The 15,800-nt window shown below is 40.8% G+C and overlaps 1 protein-coding gene across 2 annotated transcripts in view; it reads left to right on the top strand.

Annotated features, from left to right (window-relative positions):
* Positions 1–232: 232 nt before the first annotated feature.
* The window catches only part of tmlhe (trimethyllysine hydroxylase, epsilon), a 37,879-nt gene continuing 22,311 nt past the window's right edge, over positions 233–15,800 (top strand). The window contains exons 1-4 of one of the 2 annotated variants that reach the window (XM_055179743.2): positions 233–472; positions 567–681; positions 11,935–12,111; positions 13,361–13,640. In XM_055179743.2, the coding sequence (XP_055035718.2) occupies positions 570–681; positions 11,935–12,111; positions 13,361–13,640 (569 nt within the window). In that variant the 5' untranslated portion in view covers positions 233–472; positions 567–569. The remainder of the gene's footprint in view (positions 473–566; positions 682–11,934; positions 12,112–13,360; positions 13,641–15,800) is intronic. The other variant, XM_055179742.2, reaches the window with a different exon arrangement.

Below are 15,800 nucleotides of genomic sequence, written 5' to 3'. Positions count from 1 at the left end.
GCTGAATGTGACAACATATCCTAAATATAAACATGAAAGTAATGATTATAAGGAATTGTTGACTGATTACTTCAAGAATTCTGAATTGAGAATATGAAACATCACAGATGTTTCAGATCGATCAGCGCAAGTAAAATACTGATTCTACTATGCTGAAGGTGCAGGTTTTGCTTATTAATATAAAGTAAGTCAAGATAAGCCTTCCAATGGCGGGGGCTGAGTTTTAATATTAATAAGTTCATGCAAACGTGGCTAAAAATTCTTCCAATGGCGTTCGCTCTTGCTCATGAATATTACACGACAAGCCTTGACCGTAGTAGAGTTCGTGACTCGAGCGGCTGTGGGGACCTCATGAACACGCGAACACAATGGCGAAGATGAAAGTGAAGTTTAATGATTAATGCTAACGGATATATAAGTGACAAACAGACAGTAAGTTCACGGAGTAAAAGTCACACAGGATCCAGAAGACGTAAGTCATCCCGCAATCATAACTGATTCACTACATTACAATGTGTGTGTACTGTTATAACAATGTATTAAACCAGGCGTTTGTTTTCTGTCAGATCATGATGTCTTTAAGGCGATTGTTTACAACGTTAGGTGGACGCAGGAAGCACGAGTGTCATACTGCAACACGTGCAACCTCATGCAACTATCAGCTGCTGCAAGACTACATAGGTGAGATGCACTTTACTGACACACACACACACACACTTCAATGCCAGACACAAGAATGAATACAAAAGAATAAAGAGAATACAGCATAATAATGCATCTCATTAACAAATTAATAGAAAATAGGTTTACAGTGTAATTTATCAGCTTTGCAAATACATTGATCCAACACTTTGACAAACATTTGTTACAGTACTTTATTTAATGGTGTCCTTTCTACAGCATAATTGTATATTTAAGTAAAGAGAAATAATAATTTAACAGCATGTACTTACTTTAGGCTGGGGTCAGGGTTTGGTTTATGGTTACATGTAGGGATGCACGATATATCGGCCGACATATCGTAATTGGCCAATAACTGCTTATTTTTAATATTATCGGTTATCGGTCTGATAGCAAAATTAGGCAGATAAATGAAAGCCGATAAATTATGGAACCACTTCGCTTGGTCATTGCTGGCCATGTGGAGTTTTGATTGGTGCTTTCTGTGACATAGCACGAAGATGACACGTGTTGCGAAGAGTATGCTAGTCTAGCGCAAAGACAAGATGTCCGCGATCTGCGAGGTTTTCATTGTGAAAATAATATGAATATTTATCGGCCTATAGATATCGGTTATTGGCCCCCAAATTTAAAGAGTTATCGGTATCGGCCAAAATTTCCATATCGGTGCATCCCTAGTTACATGCATGTTATTATGCCTATTTCACTGTTATTAACATGGCAACATGTACAGGGATCCTGCACGTTTTGGAAAAGTATGGAATTTGATTGGAGTGTTTTCCAAGTCTGGATTAGAATGGAAAAAAGAAAATTGAGTATAGAGAAAAATAGTTTCCTAAAAAATAAAATCAAGAATTTATAATTCTCAGGGTTCCCACGGGTCCTTGAAATCATTGAAAGTTTGTGAATCTGGGGTAAAAAAGTCAAGGCCCTGGGAAGTTTTTGAAAATATACATACATAGGGTGTTTTCACATATAGTTCATTTTAAAAGAACCAAACCCAGTTCACTTAAAGTGAACCAGAAAAGGGACTAGCCAAATGTGACCTCAGTCCTTTTGGTGTTCACAATATAGTGGACTCAAAAGAGGACCCAGTTCTTTTTTTGGTCCTCTTCAGAACTAAAGTGATCTCAGACCCTTTCTTGTTCACATCACAACTTCATAAGAACTCGACCCCAGCTTTCTGTGCAGCAGTTTATTTTGATTGAATGTCAAAACCACACGCGAAAAGGACTGGGACCTCATTGATTTCACTTATATAAAAAAAAAATCGAACCACAAAAGAACCCAAAAGCGAACCGCACTCAGACCACCTCCAGAAGTGGTCTGAGTTCGGTTCGCTTTTGGGTCCTTTTAGGGGGGTCTGAGATCACTTGGTTTGTTCACATATACACCCTGAACCTGAGTTTGGAGGGCTCAAATGAACTAGGTGTGAAAACACCCATAGATACATACAGGTCATTGAAAGTGCTTGAATCTATTTTAAGTTTTCTGGGAAAAAAATCATATAATTCCCTGTGTAATCTAGGATAATATCATAAAAATTCTAGACTTCTTAAGCACACGTGCTAAACTGTTCGCTTTAAATGCTTATATCTTCTGTATGTGAATGTTGATTCATACCAAAATGCTTTTTTGCATAGTTGTGTTTGACACATGAAAACGTCTCGGGGTTACGTATGTAACTGTTGTTCCCTGAGAAGGGAACGAGACGCTGACATACTTCCTGCGTCCCTGTAACGCCATCCTTGGTAATATTTCAGATAGCGATATAATTCCTGACACCTGCGTCACCCTGTCTTTGTCGTTAAGCCTCACCATTGGTTGAATTTGATATATTTCACATTCAGACACACTTACCTCTGGAAGCATCCCCAAAGTGTCACTGCAGTGATGCAGCGCGAGTTCCCTCAAAAGTGAACTGTAACAATGTATCTTAAAAGGTAACACAATGTAACCTTGCTCTCACTTGAAATGTCTCCCCACATTTAGTCCTTGAATTTGAGGGTATTGGACCTGGAAAGTCCTTGAAAGGTTCTTGAATTTGAAGTTAACTAAGGTGTGGGAACCCTGAATTTATTTTATATTGTTTGCAGCTGCCATAAGATCAGTGTTAGACTAAATCCGCTGCTGGACTGTTTGCTGTGATTGGATGTCACACAGTTAGGCAGCAGTAAACATGACAGTCAGGCGGCACCAACTGTTCGACTAAACACATTGAACATTGCCGAATTTTACATTGAAATCTATACCGAACAATCGGCCACAAATGTACGTTTTATGATGGCTGGCTTGACAATCTTGAATATAAACGCTGGCTAAGGATCCCAAAATAGAAACGAAAGCTAAATGCAAACTTTTTGCATGGGTGAGGCGGCGATTGAAAGTAGGGTTGGGTACTGAAAACCGATGCCAGTATGTCACCGGTGCCTATATGGCCGGTATCTACCGGACCGAATCAGAACACAGATTTTGGTGCCTCTTAAATGCCTGAATGGTCAACTAAAATATTTTGCTCTCTTTGGCGCAAAAAAGCATAATCAGACCAGCACCAGGCACGTGCAGAAGGGGAGGGGGCGGAGGGTGCCCGAGCACCTGCCCCTTTACCCTTGGAACATAAAGGCGCCCTTTTTATCAAGGCATTTTTTGTAATTAAATGCCCTTTTGTAAAGGCCTGCCCAATCTAACTATTATTAAAATGAATGAAAATAATTTAGCCATGAATAAAATGAGTGACATGGTGACCTATTGACCTTTCACCAGACAAGCGCTCACACGCTCTTACTACGACACAGTGCATAGTACAGGGAGGATCCCCCTCGAGTCGGCATTGAACCGAAGCGGTATTCTTGTTACTTATTATTATTTTACAAGAACAAAGTGAAGAGAGCATGCACAGTTTTTGTTTATTGCTGTGTGTATTAACTTCTCTAGAACGGTAGATGCAAGTAACGTTAGCTACAGCAGCTAAACGTCTACACACAGCATACAATATAAACAATGGTGCATACAGGTTCACTCACCTCTGTTTTTTTTGGGGGGGGGGGGGGTTCACTGGCTTCTAGGGGTCTGATCTTTGTTTTATGACATAAAACTATTCATATGCACTGTAACTCACTTTGGATAAAAGCATCTGCCAAATGCATAAATATATAATTCTGTCTATATAGATTTTTCTGTCTTACTCTATTTGCAAGGGCAATAAAGAAAAATATTAGACTTAAAATTGTCTTTTCTGTTTTGCTTTGCCTTATTATTAGTTTCAATTGTGTGCGTGCGTGACAGCGAGGAATGTGCCCTTTTTATACTTTGAGCTCCTGCCCCTCCGAATGTCTCTAGTATGCAAGGCCCTGACCAGCACCGCACATGATCACTAGTTAAATTATACTGCACGCATATAGAGTAAATAATTTCCTGACTTACAAAATTCACGTGAATGTGAAAGTTGGAAAGCTTTAATAATACACAGGATTTGTTCATGTTTTACGTTGTTGTAGTTTAGGGCCGTGCAGAGACCTTTTTGAGTGATTGGATGTTAGTCAGGTGCCCCTAACTGTTTAACTAAACACATTGATTGTCAAATTTTGCATTAAAGTGTGAACCGAATGATCAGCCACAATGGGTAAATGTAAGTTTTATGATGGCTGGCTTGACACTAGGGCTGGGCGATTTGACCTAAAATCAAAACCTCGGTTAATCTAACATTTGACATCGGTTACGATTAATAAACGATTATTTTTTGCCTCAGAGTTCACTGACAAGGTTGGAAAGTTTAGGGCACACCTTAAATCAGCCTGCAATGCAATTATTCACATTTTTTCCAAAATAACTGCATTACTGAAAAATATTAAATAGACTTAACTCTATGCAGATGTTGCATGTCATTATGTACAATTGATGAAACTTTCAGAATGGGAAGTTATGAACCAAAGAATCATACAACCCCCATGACTAATTATAGACATGGATACATACATAATAAGTTGTATCCAGATATTGTAATGAGATGAGTAGGGCAAAATACATACTTGGACTGTATCCTTTACACGTTTCTTGTATTCAATCAATTTTTTCTGAACTGGGCACTGATGTCTAAGCCATTTATTCTCATCTGTAATGCTTTTGGTGTTAATGTAGACTAGAAGTTCTCCCGTTCTCTCTCTCCGTCATCTCTGAAGTGTCTAATTAAACTCACGCGGGCGCGTCTTTTCGCGTTTTGAGTGAGTGAGATGTGATGCCATTACCCGGGCTGCTTAGAGACCCATCGGTAGATTAAACTGAGCGCGTGTGCGGTAAAAACCCGATCGCGCATTCCGTATTTTTGTCACAGGTGCCTGCACATTCGCGAGTACTTCTTAAAAAAAGTACTGTGCTTCTTTTGGGCACTAGATGATCCTGCTGCTCAGTTAAACAGTGTTTGAGTTCTCCTCCATGTTTCGCTGTGCCACTGACAGGACGGGGCGGAGTTACGCAACATCACACGCAGCAGTTTGTTTTTAAAGGGAAAGTATTAACAGGATTAAAAACCGAAATAACCGACATGATAAAATAATGTCGGTTAGAGGTTCTGAATTTCGGTTTCGGTTATTTTTCGATTAATCGCCCAGCCCTACTTGACACTCCTGAACATAAAGACTGGCTGGGCAAGGATCTCAAATAGAAACGAAAGCTAAATGCAAACTTTGTGTAAAATATTTTGACATCTCCAACATGGGTGAGGTGGCAATTGTATGTAGGGTTGGGTACAGAAACCCGGTGCCAGGATGTCATCGGTGCCTATATGGCCGCTATCTACCAGACCAAATCAGAACCCATATTTCGGTGCCTTGTTTCGGTGCCTCTTAAGCCCGGGATACACTGCACGCTTATTGGCTGTCCCAGACGGAAGATTTCCCGGTCTTGCATCCAAAGATAGCCTACGATAGTTTTCTGACAGTGTCAGAAATTCATGCGTGATAACCGCACAGTGTGTTTGCTGCTATGACCTGCGTACTGGTATTTGTTTACCACGAGCGCATGCTGGTGACGTTGCGCAACGTCTGACGCTGCCACCGAAGGTTCCGTGTCATCATCGTACAGTCTACATGCATGTCCTACCCGAGTTTAAATGATCCATGTCACACAGTGTGATAAGTTAATGATCTTATAAGAGGGCAAAAATCCTGCAGTGTATTCCGGGCTTTAAATGATTGAAAGGTCGACTGAAATCCGCCCCCCTTAGTTACCGTTCCGAGCTTGGACAAACACATGGTTGCTAACTGTTTTACAATGGGAGCTGTCAGTTTGAAAATCTTGCCTCAGGATGTTTTTGATATATTTTGGACTGTATATTTAAGGACTGTGTTACATTTCTCCCTATGGTAAGTCCAGGGGGAGGAGGAGCAACAATATTTAAAAAGATAAACCAGAGCAAAAAGAGACAAGGAAGTCAGATTCACGTGCAAAAACTGAAAAGTGTATTTATTACAATATTGCTAAAAGAAAACCAATACAAGATTACTCTAAAAAAAAAACAGAGAGCAAACAAAATAAAACAATAAACACAAACTAAATAATTGAAGGAGCAAAGTTAAATGTTAAATGAGCAACAATGAATTGTTCTCTCTCCAAAGAGATTAAAGGCCAGACACTTTTCTGGACTCACAAAAGACCTAAGTGAATGTTCAACCCACTGGTTAACTGGACGGTATCTGTTCTGCTGGGCTAACTGGTTAGCAGTGGTCTGCTCACAGTTATCCCTCGTTGCAGTCTGAAGACCAAGCCTTTTTATCCTCCAGGCACTGAGTTTTGATTAGGCACACCTGCGCCACTCACTCAATCAATTAATCAGGCACACCTGCTGCCACTCACTCATGCAACCGAAACATGAGGGGGAAATAGCAAATACCTGTAAAGGCTGGGATACACTGCACGATAATTGGCCGTCCCAGACGAAAGATTGCCATCGTGAAACTATCGTCGCGATTTCTGTGATCGTGGCTCTCCATCGGTGGTCCTATGTCGTGCAGTGAGAGAGGTTCAAAGACGACCGTTTTCCCGGTCTTGCGTCCAAAGATAGCCTACGATAGTTTTCTGGCAGTGTCAGTAATTCGGCATGATCAAAGCACAGTGTGTTTGCTACTACGACCTGCGCGCCGGTATTTGTTTACCATGAGCGCATGCTGGTGACGTTGCGCAACGTGTGACGCAGCCGCCGAAGCTTCCTTGTCATCATCGTACAGTCTACATGCCTCTCGTACCCGAGTTTAAACGATACATGTCGCACAGTGTGATAAGGTAATGATCTTATAAGAGGACAAAAATCGTGCAGTGTATTCCAGGCTTTAGAACAAAAGAAAACGAACACACCCCAAACCATACACATATCCTAAGGTCATAACAGACTGCCAAATGCAGGGTTCCCACGGGTCCTTGAATTTCTTGAAAGTTAAAAAAAAAATCCAGGCTCTGAAAAGTTTCTGAAAAAAACATGCATAGATACAGGTGATTGAAAACGCTTTAATCTATTTTGTGCAAGAAGTTTTCTGGAAAAGATTCCATATTATTCCTGTGAAGTGTAGGATGAAGTCATAAAAATTCTAGACTTTTTTGCGCATGTGCTAAAATGTTAGTTTTGAATGCTTATATCTTCTGTATGTGAATTTAGATTCATACCAAAATGCTGTTTTGCATAGTTGTGTTTGACACATGAAAACTGTAACAATATATCCTACAAGGTAACATGATGTAACCTTGCTTTCACTTAAAATGTGTCCCCACATTAAGTCCTAGAAATTGAGTGTACTGGACCTGGAAAGTCCTTGAAAGGTCTTTGAATTTGAAGTTAAATAATGTGTGGGAACCCTGCAAATGGGAATTAAATATGCCACAGAGGGATACATAAAAGATTTTAATATAAATAGAGTGGGAAACAAGATTTGATTGGAAGTGAGGGTTTACAGATTACAGAGAGAAGCCTTGTTATGGTTATCACGATCGCAGATTACATCTGCATTAATACTGTTTATGTACTGCTGGGTAAGATTAAATTAATTTACATTTAACCAGTTTAATATGGAGAGGCACTGAACTTTAGCTAATGTTAGCACAAGCTGAATTGATGAAAATAAGCTCGTGCAATTTTCACACACTCGCAAAATGAAACTAATAAAAGACGCGGAGAGCAGCTGCTTTAGTTTTATAAATGAAAGTCTAAAGATAGCATTGTACACTGTGTGTTCGCGCTAGAAGTCAGAAAACATTATAAAACATTGTGCTCGGTACATTACATTAGATAAATGGGTAGAGAGTAGGCGGTCTTTTGTAGCTGTTTGAACACATTCAACCACATGCACGTCTTGTAACGGTACAATAATAGAGGAGGAAGCAGTCACAGGAAATATACACAGGTTTATTTATACTTGGTATAAACACACAGAATGGGAACAGAACACAGAGTCCAGATGATGATAATAGTAACAAAGGACTACGGTGGTAAGCGGGTGCTGGTGGTTGCTGGTGGCGTTGGTGGTGTGGGTCTGTGGTGAGTAATCCAACACGGAAGACCGGAAACATCCAACACGAAGACAACACGCAACACAATATCCAACACACGACAGTACACAGTCCGAACGAAACAGAGAACAAGGATCTGGCGAGGAACAGAGAGTCAAGTGAGTATATATGGAGTGGATGTATTGATGATCAGCTGGAGTGAAACAATCAACAAAGGTGAAGGGGATCAGGATAATGAGCACATGACATCACAGGTGAGGAAACACCACACACATGACACGGAGCAAACAATGTGTTTGCCTACCGTGACAGTACCCTCTCCCCTAGGACATCATCTGACGTTCCCAGCCTGCTTTACCTGTTGATTGTAATCATCAACGAGGGTGTGATCCAGTATGTCCCGAGCAGGAACCCAACTTTTCTCCTCTGGACCGTAACCTTCCCAGTCCACCAAGTACTGAAATCCGCGTCCCCTTCGCCTAGAGTCCAGAATACGATTAATTCGAATAGGTTGGTTCCCCGGCTACGAGACGAGGCGGGGGGGCACCGAGACAGGCGGGTTAAAATGAGAGCAAAAAACAGGTTTAATTTTAGAAATATGGAACGCAGAATGAATTCTCCTGTACGCAGGAGATAAACAATGAGAGAAAAATGTGCAGGGATGAACCTTTCCGGCTGAGGATGTGCACTGAGAAAGAACTGCTCCTACCCCCACCTCTGACGCATCGACCTCCACTATGAACTGACGTGAGTGATCATGGGTTACAAGAATGGGACGTACGTGTTGCACATGTTCCTGGAGAGACGAAGAAAAAATCAATATGTCATCCAGGTAGAAATATATAAACTGATCTACCATGTCTTGCTACACGTCATTAACGAGTGCTTGGAAAACCGCGGGTGAGTTTGTTAGCCCAAAAGGCATGACGCAGTAATCAAAATGGCCTCTAGGGGTGTTAAAAGCAGTTTTCCATTCATCCCCCTCCCTGATGTCTCCTTTCTCCATGTCCTCCATCTCAGGAACAGATAAATAGTATAACTTGCCTTTAGGCAGAAAAGTACCGGGTAATAACGGACGGTGAGGTGGAAGAGAATCAGCCCGAGACTTACTGAACACCTCCTCCAGGTCGTGGTACTCCGCGGGCACGTTAGACAAATTCGCTGCTTCCCCATGAAACACAGACTCAGAAACATTTAGACAGGCAGACAAAAGACAGGACTTATGACACCCCTCACTCCAGCTAGTAACAGAACCTAAACGCCAGTCCACTTTGGGGTTATGTTTATGGAGCCAGGTGTGTCTGAGAACAATGGTTGAAAGTGGAGAGTCCGTAACATAAAAAGAGATGTCCTCGGTGTGATTGCCCAACGTGATAAGAGACACTGGTTCCGTGCTGTGAGTGATGATGGGGAGCTTGTGTCCATTGAGTGTGAAGGGAGCAATCGGATGAGTGAGTGGCGTGAGAGGTATCAGGAGCTTATGTGCGATGGTGTGGTTGAGGAAATTCCCCTTGGCTCTCGAATCCAGAAGGGCATGGCAGTCGTGAGAACGGGTGGACCACCGTAGTTTCACCGGGAGGAGAGTCAAGGTGGATGAGGTCTTCTCGGCAGAGATCCCACCCGATAGTAGCCTCAGTTTTACTATCGGGCTTGGTCTTTTACTGGGCACTGATGGATTTGGTGCCTGGCGCTGCCGCAGTACAAACTTAACCCAAGGGATCTCCACTGGAGCTTCTCCTCCCGGGAAAGCCGAGCTCGACCCACCTGCATGGGATCAAGATTGGTGAGGATGCTGGCTGCACCATCGATGCTGGACTAAGGAACCTCCAATCTGATGGGTAAAGGTGCTGTAACCCTTCGGCGTGCTGCTTGGGCGAGACATGCATCAACCCTGATGGCGAGGTCGATCAGACCATTGAGCGGGGTAGGTAGGTTGTTGACGTGGATCTCCCATTGGATGCGGTCAGCCAGTCCATGCCGGAAATGGTCCCACTGTGCTTCTTCATTCCATTTACACTCCGCTGCCAGGGTGCAAAACTCGATGGCGTAGTCAGAAACAAACCTCTCCTCTTGGCGGAGATCGGAGAGGAGTCTCGCGGCTTCCCTCCCGGCGACGGAGCGATCAAAGACCCTCTTCATCTCCTCAGACAGAGTGGAGAACGAAGAACAACAGTCGTCACAGTTCTCCCACACTGCCGTCCCCCAGAGGGCAGCCTTTCCAGTCAGGAATGAGAGAATGAACGCCATTTTTGCCTGTTCACTGTTGAAAGTTCTGGGTTGTAAAGCAAAATGAAGTGAGCAATGAGAAAAGAATGTAAGGCAGAAACTGGGCTTACCAGCGTATATCTCGGGATTCGGAAGGCGTGGTTCAGACTGGAAGGTGCCCTCTGGTGATGTAGATGCCGCGGGTGGTGTGGGAGGTGCAGTGGGAGGCTGATTGTGTGTGCAGGGTCAGCTCGGACACCTTCATCACCATTACTTGGATGGCTCCATCCATCTCCTCTATGACTTTATCCTGGCGATCCATTCTTTGCACTGCTCGCTGGAGGAACTCTTTGACAGAGTCCAGATGTTGGTAATGGTAACGAAGGACTATGGTGGTAAGCGGGTGCTGGTGGTTGCTGGTGGTGTTGGTGGTGTGGGTCTGTGGTGAGTAATCCAACACGGAAGACCAGAAACATCCAACACAAAGACGACACGCAACACAATATCTAACACGCGACAGTCTACACCACAAAAGCAATCCGGTCAAAAGTGTTTTCAACTACCTCTGAATGTGGATGAATGTGGACGAGCTGAAAACGTTTTACACCTGTCTTTAGCGTTGTCCATTTGTGATCCGATCGACCAAAACACACCTTAATACCAGATGTAAACAGCCCCTAAGTATAACACTGTGGCCTTTATACTTTATACTAATTGTTTTCAATGGAAGCGTCACGATTTTCAAAAACACCAGCAGCTGGCGTTTTTTCTTCGTTTAGTGCTGAGCGCCCAGAGTTGAAAAGTGATCACCTTTGGATGAAACGCTCAGCTCGCCAGTGTCACTTTTCACTCGGCCGTTCAATCACAGTGGAGGATGGGCGGGACAAATACCACAACAAACAACAAACACATCATACAAATAACTGATAAGCAAAACGTAAGGATCATAGCAACCCAAAGAAACCCTTTTGAAAAAAAAATACGGGATCACTGAATGGATCACTAAATCCATGTGGATTTGGCAGACAGGCAAGATTGTAATGATCTGTAGCTCATGTTGTATACATTAATTTTACACAGTATTGTTAGCTCAGTGTAACGGTTGATACACTGTAGCTATGACTGAAACTACTTTTTTACTGGTTATTTATTTAGCTTGTTATCAGAAATAATTTACTCTAGAAGGACTTGTTATTGATTCTTTGCAAAAGTCTACCAGAAGTTATGTTTGGGCTACAAAAGCCATTATGTTGTTGCTGCTAAAACTGTCTATACAAACAATAAACAGAAGTGTGACCATACCTATCCTCATATAAAATCACAGTGCTGTGAACATATTAGGAAGTGATGCATCATGTGAATTTGATTTGGTGTTCTCCATATTTGATAAACGTGTAATATGTGCCAAGAGTCAATATCATTATCTCTTTGATTTTTGCATCTGAGCTTTTCATATACTGCATTGAAGTTGTTGACGCCCTACTACATACATTAAATTAAATATACCAGCAGTAAAAAACAACATTAATTAACAAAAAACTTTTTTTTTCATAGAGCTGAAGTATGGTGGTGTTGAAATGCACTTTGACTATGTGTGGTTGAGAGATCACTGCCGGTCAGCTTCATGTTTCAACTCAAAAACCAACCAGCGTAACCTGGACACTGCTGGCATTGAACTGAATATCAGACCTTCAAAGACCAGAGTGGATGAAGAAACCCTCTTCCTAACATGTGAGTGGACACTGCGCAAGTTATTACTGTTGAATAGAGCCAGACAGATAGAGGTTTTTGGAGGCAGGGAGCAAAAAGCCTGATAACAATATATAAGCCAATATTCCTTACTAAATTTACCATGATTTACTATAGTACTTGTAAATTTACCATTGTCTCATTACAGAAACCAGTTTAATGTAAGAAAAGGGTGTAAGAAAATATTGATACACTTGTGTATGGGGATATTTTGTTTGGTGATACTGTACCGATTCTCAAAAATGAGATGTCATGAGCTCCTCCAGTTTCTATGGTGACTGACAGCAACTGGCTCCTGTTTTGAAAGTCACAACCACAAGATACACTTTCTTTCCCCCATTTTTTATGAATGAACCATCATTTTATATCTAAAATGTTTGCTCAGAGGGCACAGAAATTGTAGCAAATACTGACAAACAAATGTCAAGCCCATTGCACTGAACAAGCAATTATTATTATAGTTCAAACTGGCAAAAAGTCCTTATTATGTAAGCTGACTTAAGATAAAAATGTCAAGTTGCATTTGCAGTGTGTGTTTACTATTCACTGGATGGGTTTAATGCAGAGGTCACATTCAAGTATGGGTTCCCATACATTGGCAAATACAGTGGTGGGTACGGAAAGTATTCAGACCCCTTTTACTTTTTCACTCTTGGTTTCATTGCAGCCATTTGCTAAATGAACGTGTAATATGTGCCTCCTCTACTCGACCTGTGGCCTCGTGCCTCTGGCCTAGTCACAGCCATGATGAAATAGAGCAACATCACACTCCTTCTCCAGGGCTCTAAACTAACTTTTTGCACTGGTTGCACATACAGGAGATGATCTTGCATCTTAAATGACCTTAAATTATGGTCATACAGATAAAAGTAAAACAACATTGCTTTGCCAAGAAAGGTTCAACAAAGATATATGTTTCCTTAAAAAAAGATAAAACTGTGAGAACTTTATCCAGGACCTCCCGTGAGATTTACTTTAAAGACAACACTATATAATTTCAGGTCTAGTTAAATAGTAACTGTTCTCATGCTTTACTACTTAGCACTTTACGTTGTTCAGAACTTCGCCCCCTACAACTGAGATTTGCACTGTGATTAAGATTTAAGTTAAAGTCCCATATTGACTTCTAATTGCATGTTCCTTGCCTTGCTGCACAATTTGATGATAATATTAGAAAATATTTATATAATATTTGATTTAGATTAATGGTATTAATGTTTGTGATCTGCAGGGCCAGACGGTCACGTTACGCGCTACAACTTAGCATGGCTGGCTCAGAACAGCTACGAGGGTCAGAAGAAAAGTGCCATACAACCTCGTATTCTGTGGAATGCAAACATCTACAGTGATGCTAAAGTGCCCTCTGCTAGCTGGGAGAAATTCATGAGCTGTGATGAGGAGCTCAAGATTTTCCTGAATAATTTCCTGCTTTATGGAATTGCCTTTGTGGAAGATGTGCCAGCGACCCTGGAGGCTACGGAGATAGTCAGTCAAAGAGTGAGCCTTATCAGGTCTGTATCAGCTGCTGTATTGCCTCTCAAAGCTTACAGATGTTTATTGAAAGGTTTAATAGTAATAATGTTAAAGCAAGACTATGTAGTTTTTCAACCTTCATAATATGAAGAGTTTCGTTGCAAAACGAGATAAATCCATTTTTTTACATTTTTGTCAAAACATGTTTATTATTATGTTATCATGTTATTATTTTGTTTTATGGTGCTACTTAGCTGTATTTCTTAAGTTATGAAGGTTTAAATCAAAACAAACCAACTGCAGTTGCATTGAAATTAATTGGAATGCACAACCAAAAAACGAGATTTCTGAACAATTAAAAAAACGGTGGTTATCTCGTTTTGCAACGAAACTCTTCATATATTTCCAAGACCCTTATGATGGTACATTGACTTACAATAGGTTGAATGACTCGTATGCCATAGCACTAAAGAACTACAAAATTCGACTGCTTTACGGCATACCTCACTTCCGCCCCCCACCCCCATTTCGTTCGGACGTGAGAGCCTAACTAGCGTTTGTTTGAGCTGTCATGCAGGTGTATGTTGACAGATTTTACGATAGTAGTAGAAGACAATACTGTTTCCCAACTGTAGGGGGACCCCGACTTACATGGTATTGCTTTAATAATGTGCACACATTTATGACGTTGTGTAAATGCAAAAGGAGATTGTCCTGATACATGTTTGTTTACTGCGAAGTCACATTTGACCGTGAGAGACTTTGTGAGAGTTCCCTGTTCTCAGTCGAGACTTCGGTTGATTGTAAAGGGAATCTGTTGATGTGTTTTGTGCTGTCATGCCCAGGTAAAGAAGTGCACTAAAATACACTTTATTTAAATACTTCCATAATGTACTTAAAGTGTTCTAATTGTACACACTAATTTTGTATTTTACTAAACATTACTCTTTGGAATAGTTAGGGTTAGGTGTACTCAACTGTGCTAATTTAAAGCAGCATGAATGTTAACGAAAAATACACTTTTAACATACTGTTACTTGTAGTACACTTACACATGTTTAAATATACTTACTATGAATAGAAAATACAGTTAAGAATTATTTTAAATATAAGAATAATAAATAAGAAAATATATTCAAAATTGATTTTTTTGTGCACTTAAAATAAAGAATTATAAATATGTTAAATATTCCATTAATATGATACTCATAGGCTTTTTAAATTATACCGTGAAGTACATTATTAGTATGTCACTATTAGCATATTTTCCTATTCATATTAAAATATAAATAGTTTGTAAATAATAAGTAATCATGCTAATGTTTCAGGTTACGTATGTAACCCTGGTTCCCTAAGAAGGGAACGAGATGCGGTTTCGCAATAGCAACGCAAGTCCCGAAGCAAGTGCCTACAGGAAGTATTGCAGGGAGACGCAGCATCTCGTTTTTTTCTCAGGGAACCAGGGTCATATACTTAATATGGGTGGGACGGTTCACATTTCTCACGGTTCGGTTCGTATCACGGCTTTATGGGCACGGTTTTGGTATGGTTCGGTACTAGCAATGTTCAGAAAAACATTTTACAGCCAAATCAACAGAACATTCTTTTATTTAGTGACAAACTTATTTTTGTCATAAAAAACATCTGAGCTTTCCCATCAGAAGTATTATTTCACAAGCAAAAACACAGTGCATTTCAAATTCTGTTTTTCACCAGATGAGCAGATTAAAACACTGGTTTATGTTTTAGGCATGTTTGTAACAAAGAGCTTTCCATTTTACTATCCAAAATAATCGACTGTCACTTTAAGTTACTTCCAATTGCCAGTTCAGAGTCTTTGTATGTTATTGTGCGTTTGTCAGTTTGAAGAGGTGCTGGGCAGCGTTTCAGGAGTTTTTAACCGTGTTGTCTACTGTAGAAGGGCTGCACGAGTTTGGTTATAAAAACATTTAGCGTGCCTGCTAGTATTATTATACATTTTGAAGTGTAGTGGCTGTGTAAATGGTTTCGGCGTGTCTACAGTAACAGTTTTTTTCTTTACATTTTGACCATTGCTGCTAGGTGCAGCACAAATTATAAGGATATGATGAAGAGGAGGCAGATATAAGGAATACAACCCTTCAAGAGGATAATTGATCAAATAGAATCAAAGTTACATATATGTCTGAAAAATTAAATGCCCTTAAGGGGGCTCAAGT

This window comes from Misgurnus anguillicaudatus, chromosome 9 (genome assembly GCF_027580225.2).
Source record: "Misgurnus anguillicaudatus chromosome 9, ASM2758022v2, whole genome shotgun sequence".
Classification (NCBI taxonomy): Eukaryota; Metazoa; Chordata; class Actinopteri; order Cypriniformes; family Cobitidae; genus Misgurnus; species Misgurnus anguillicaudatus.
Note: the sequence above shows the minus strand (reverse complement) of the source record. Positions and strands in the feature narration are given on the sequence as shown.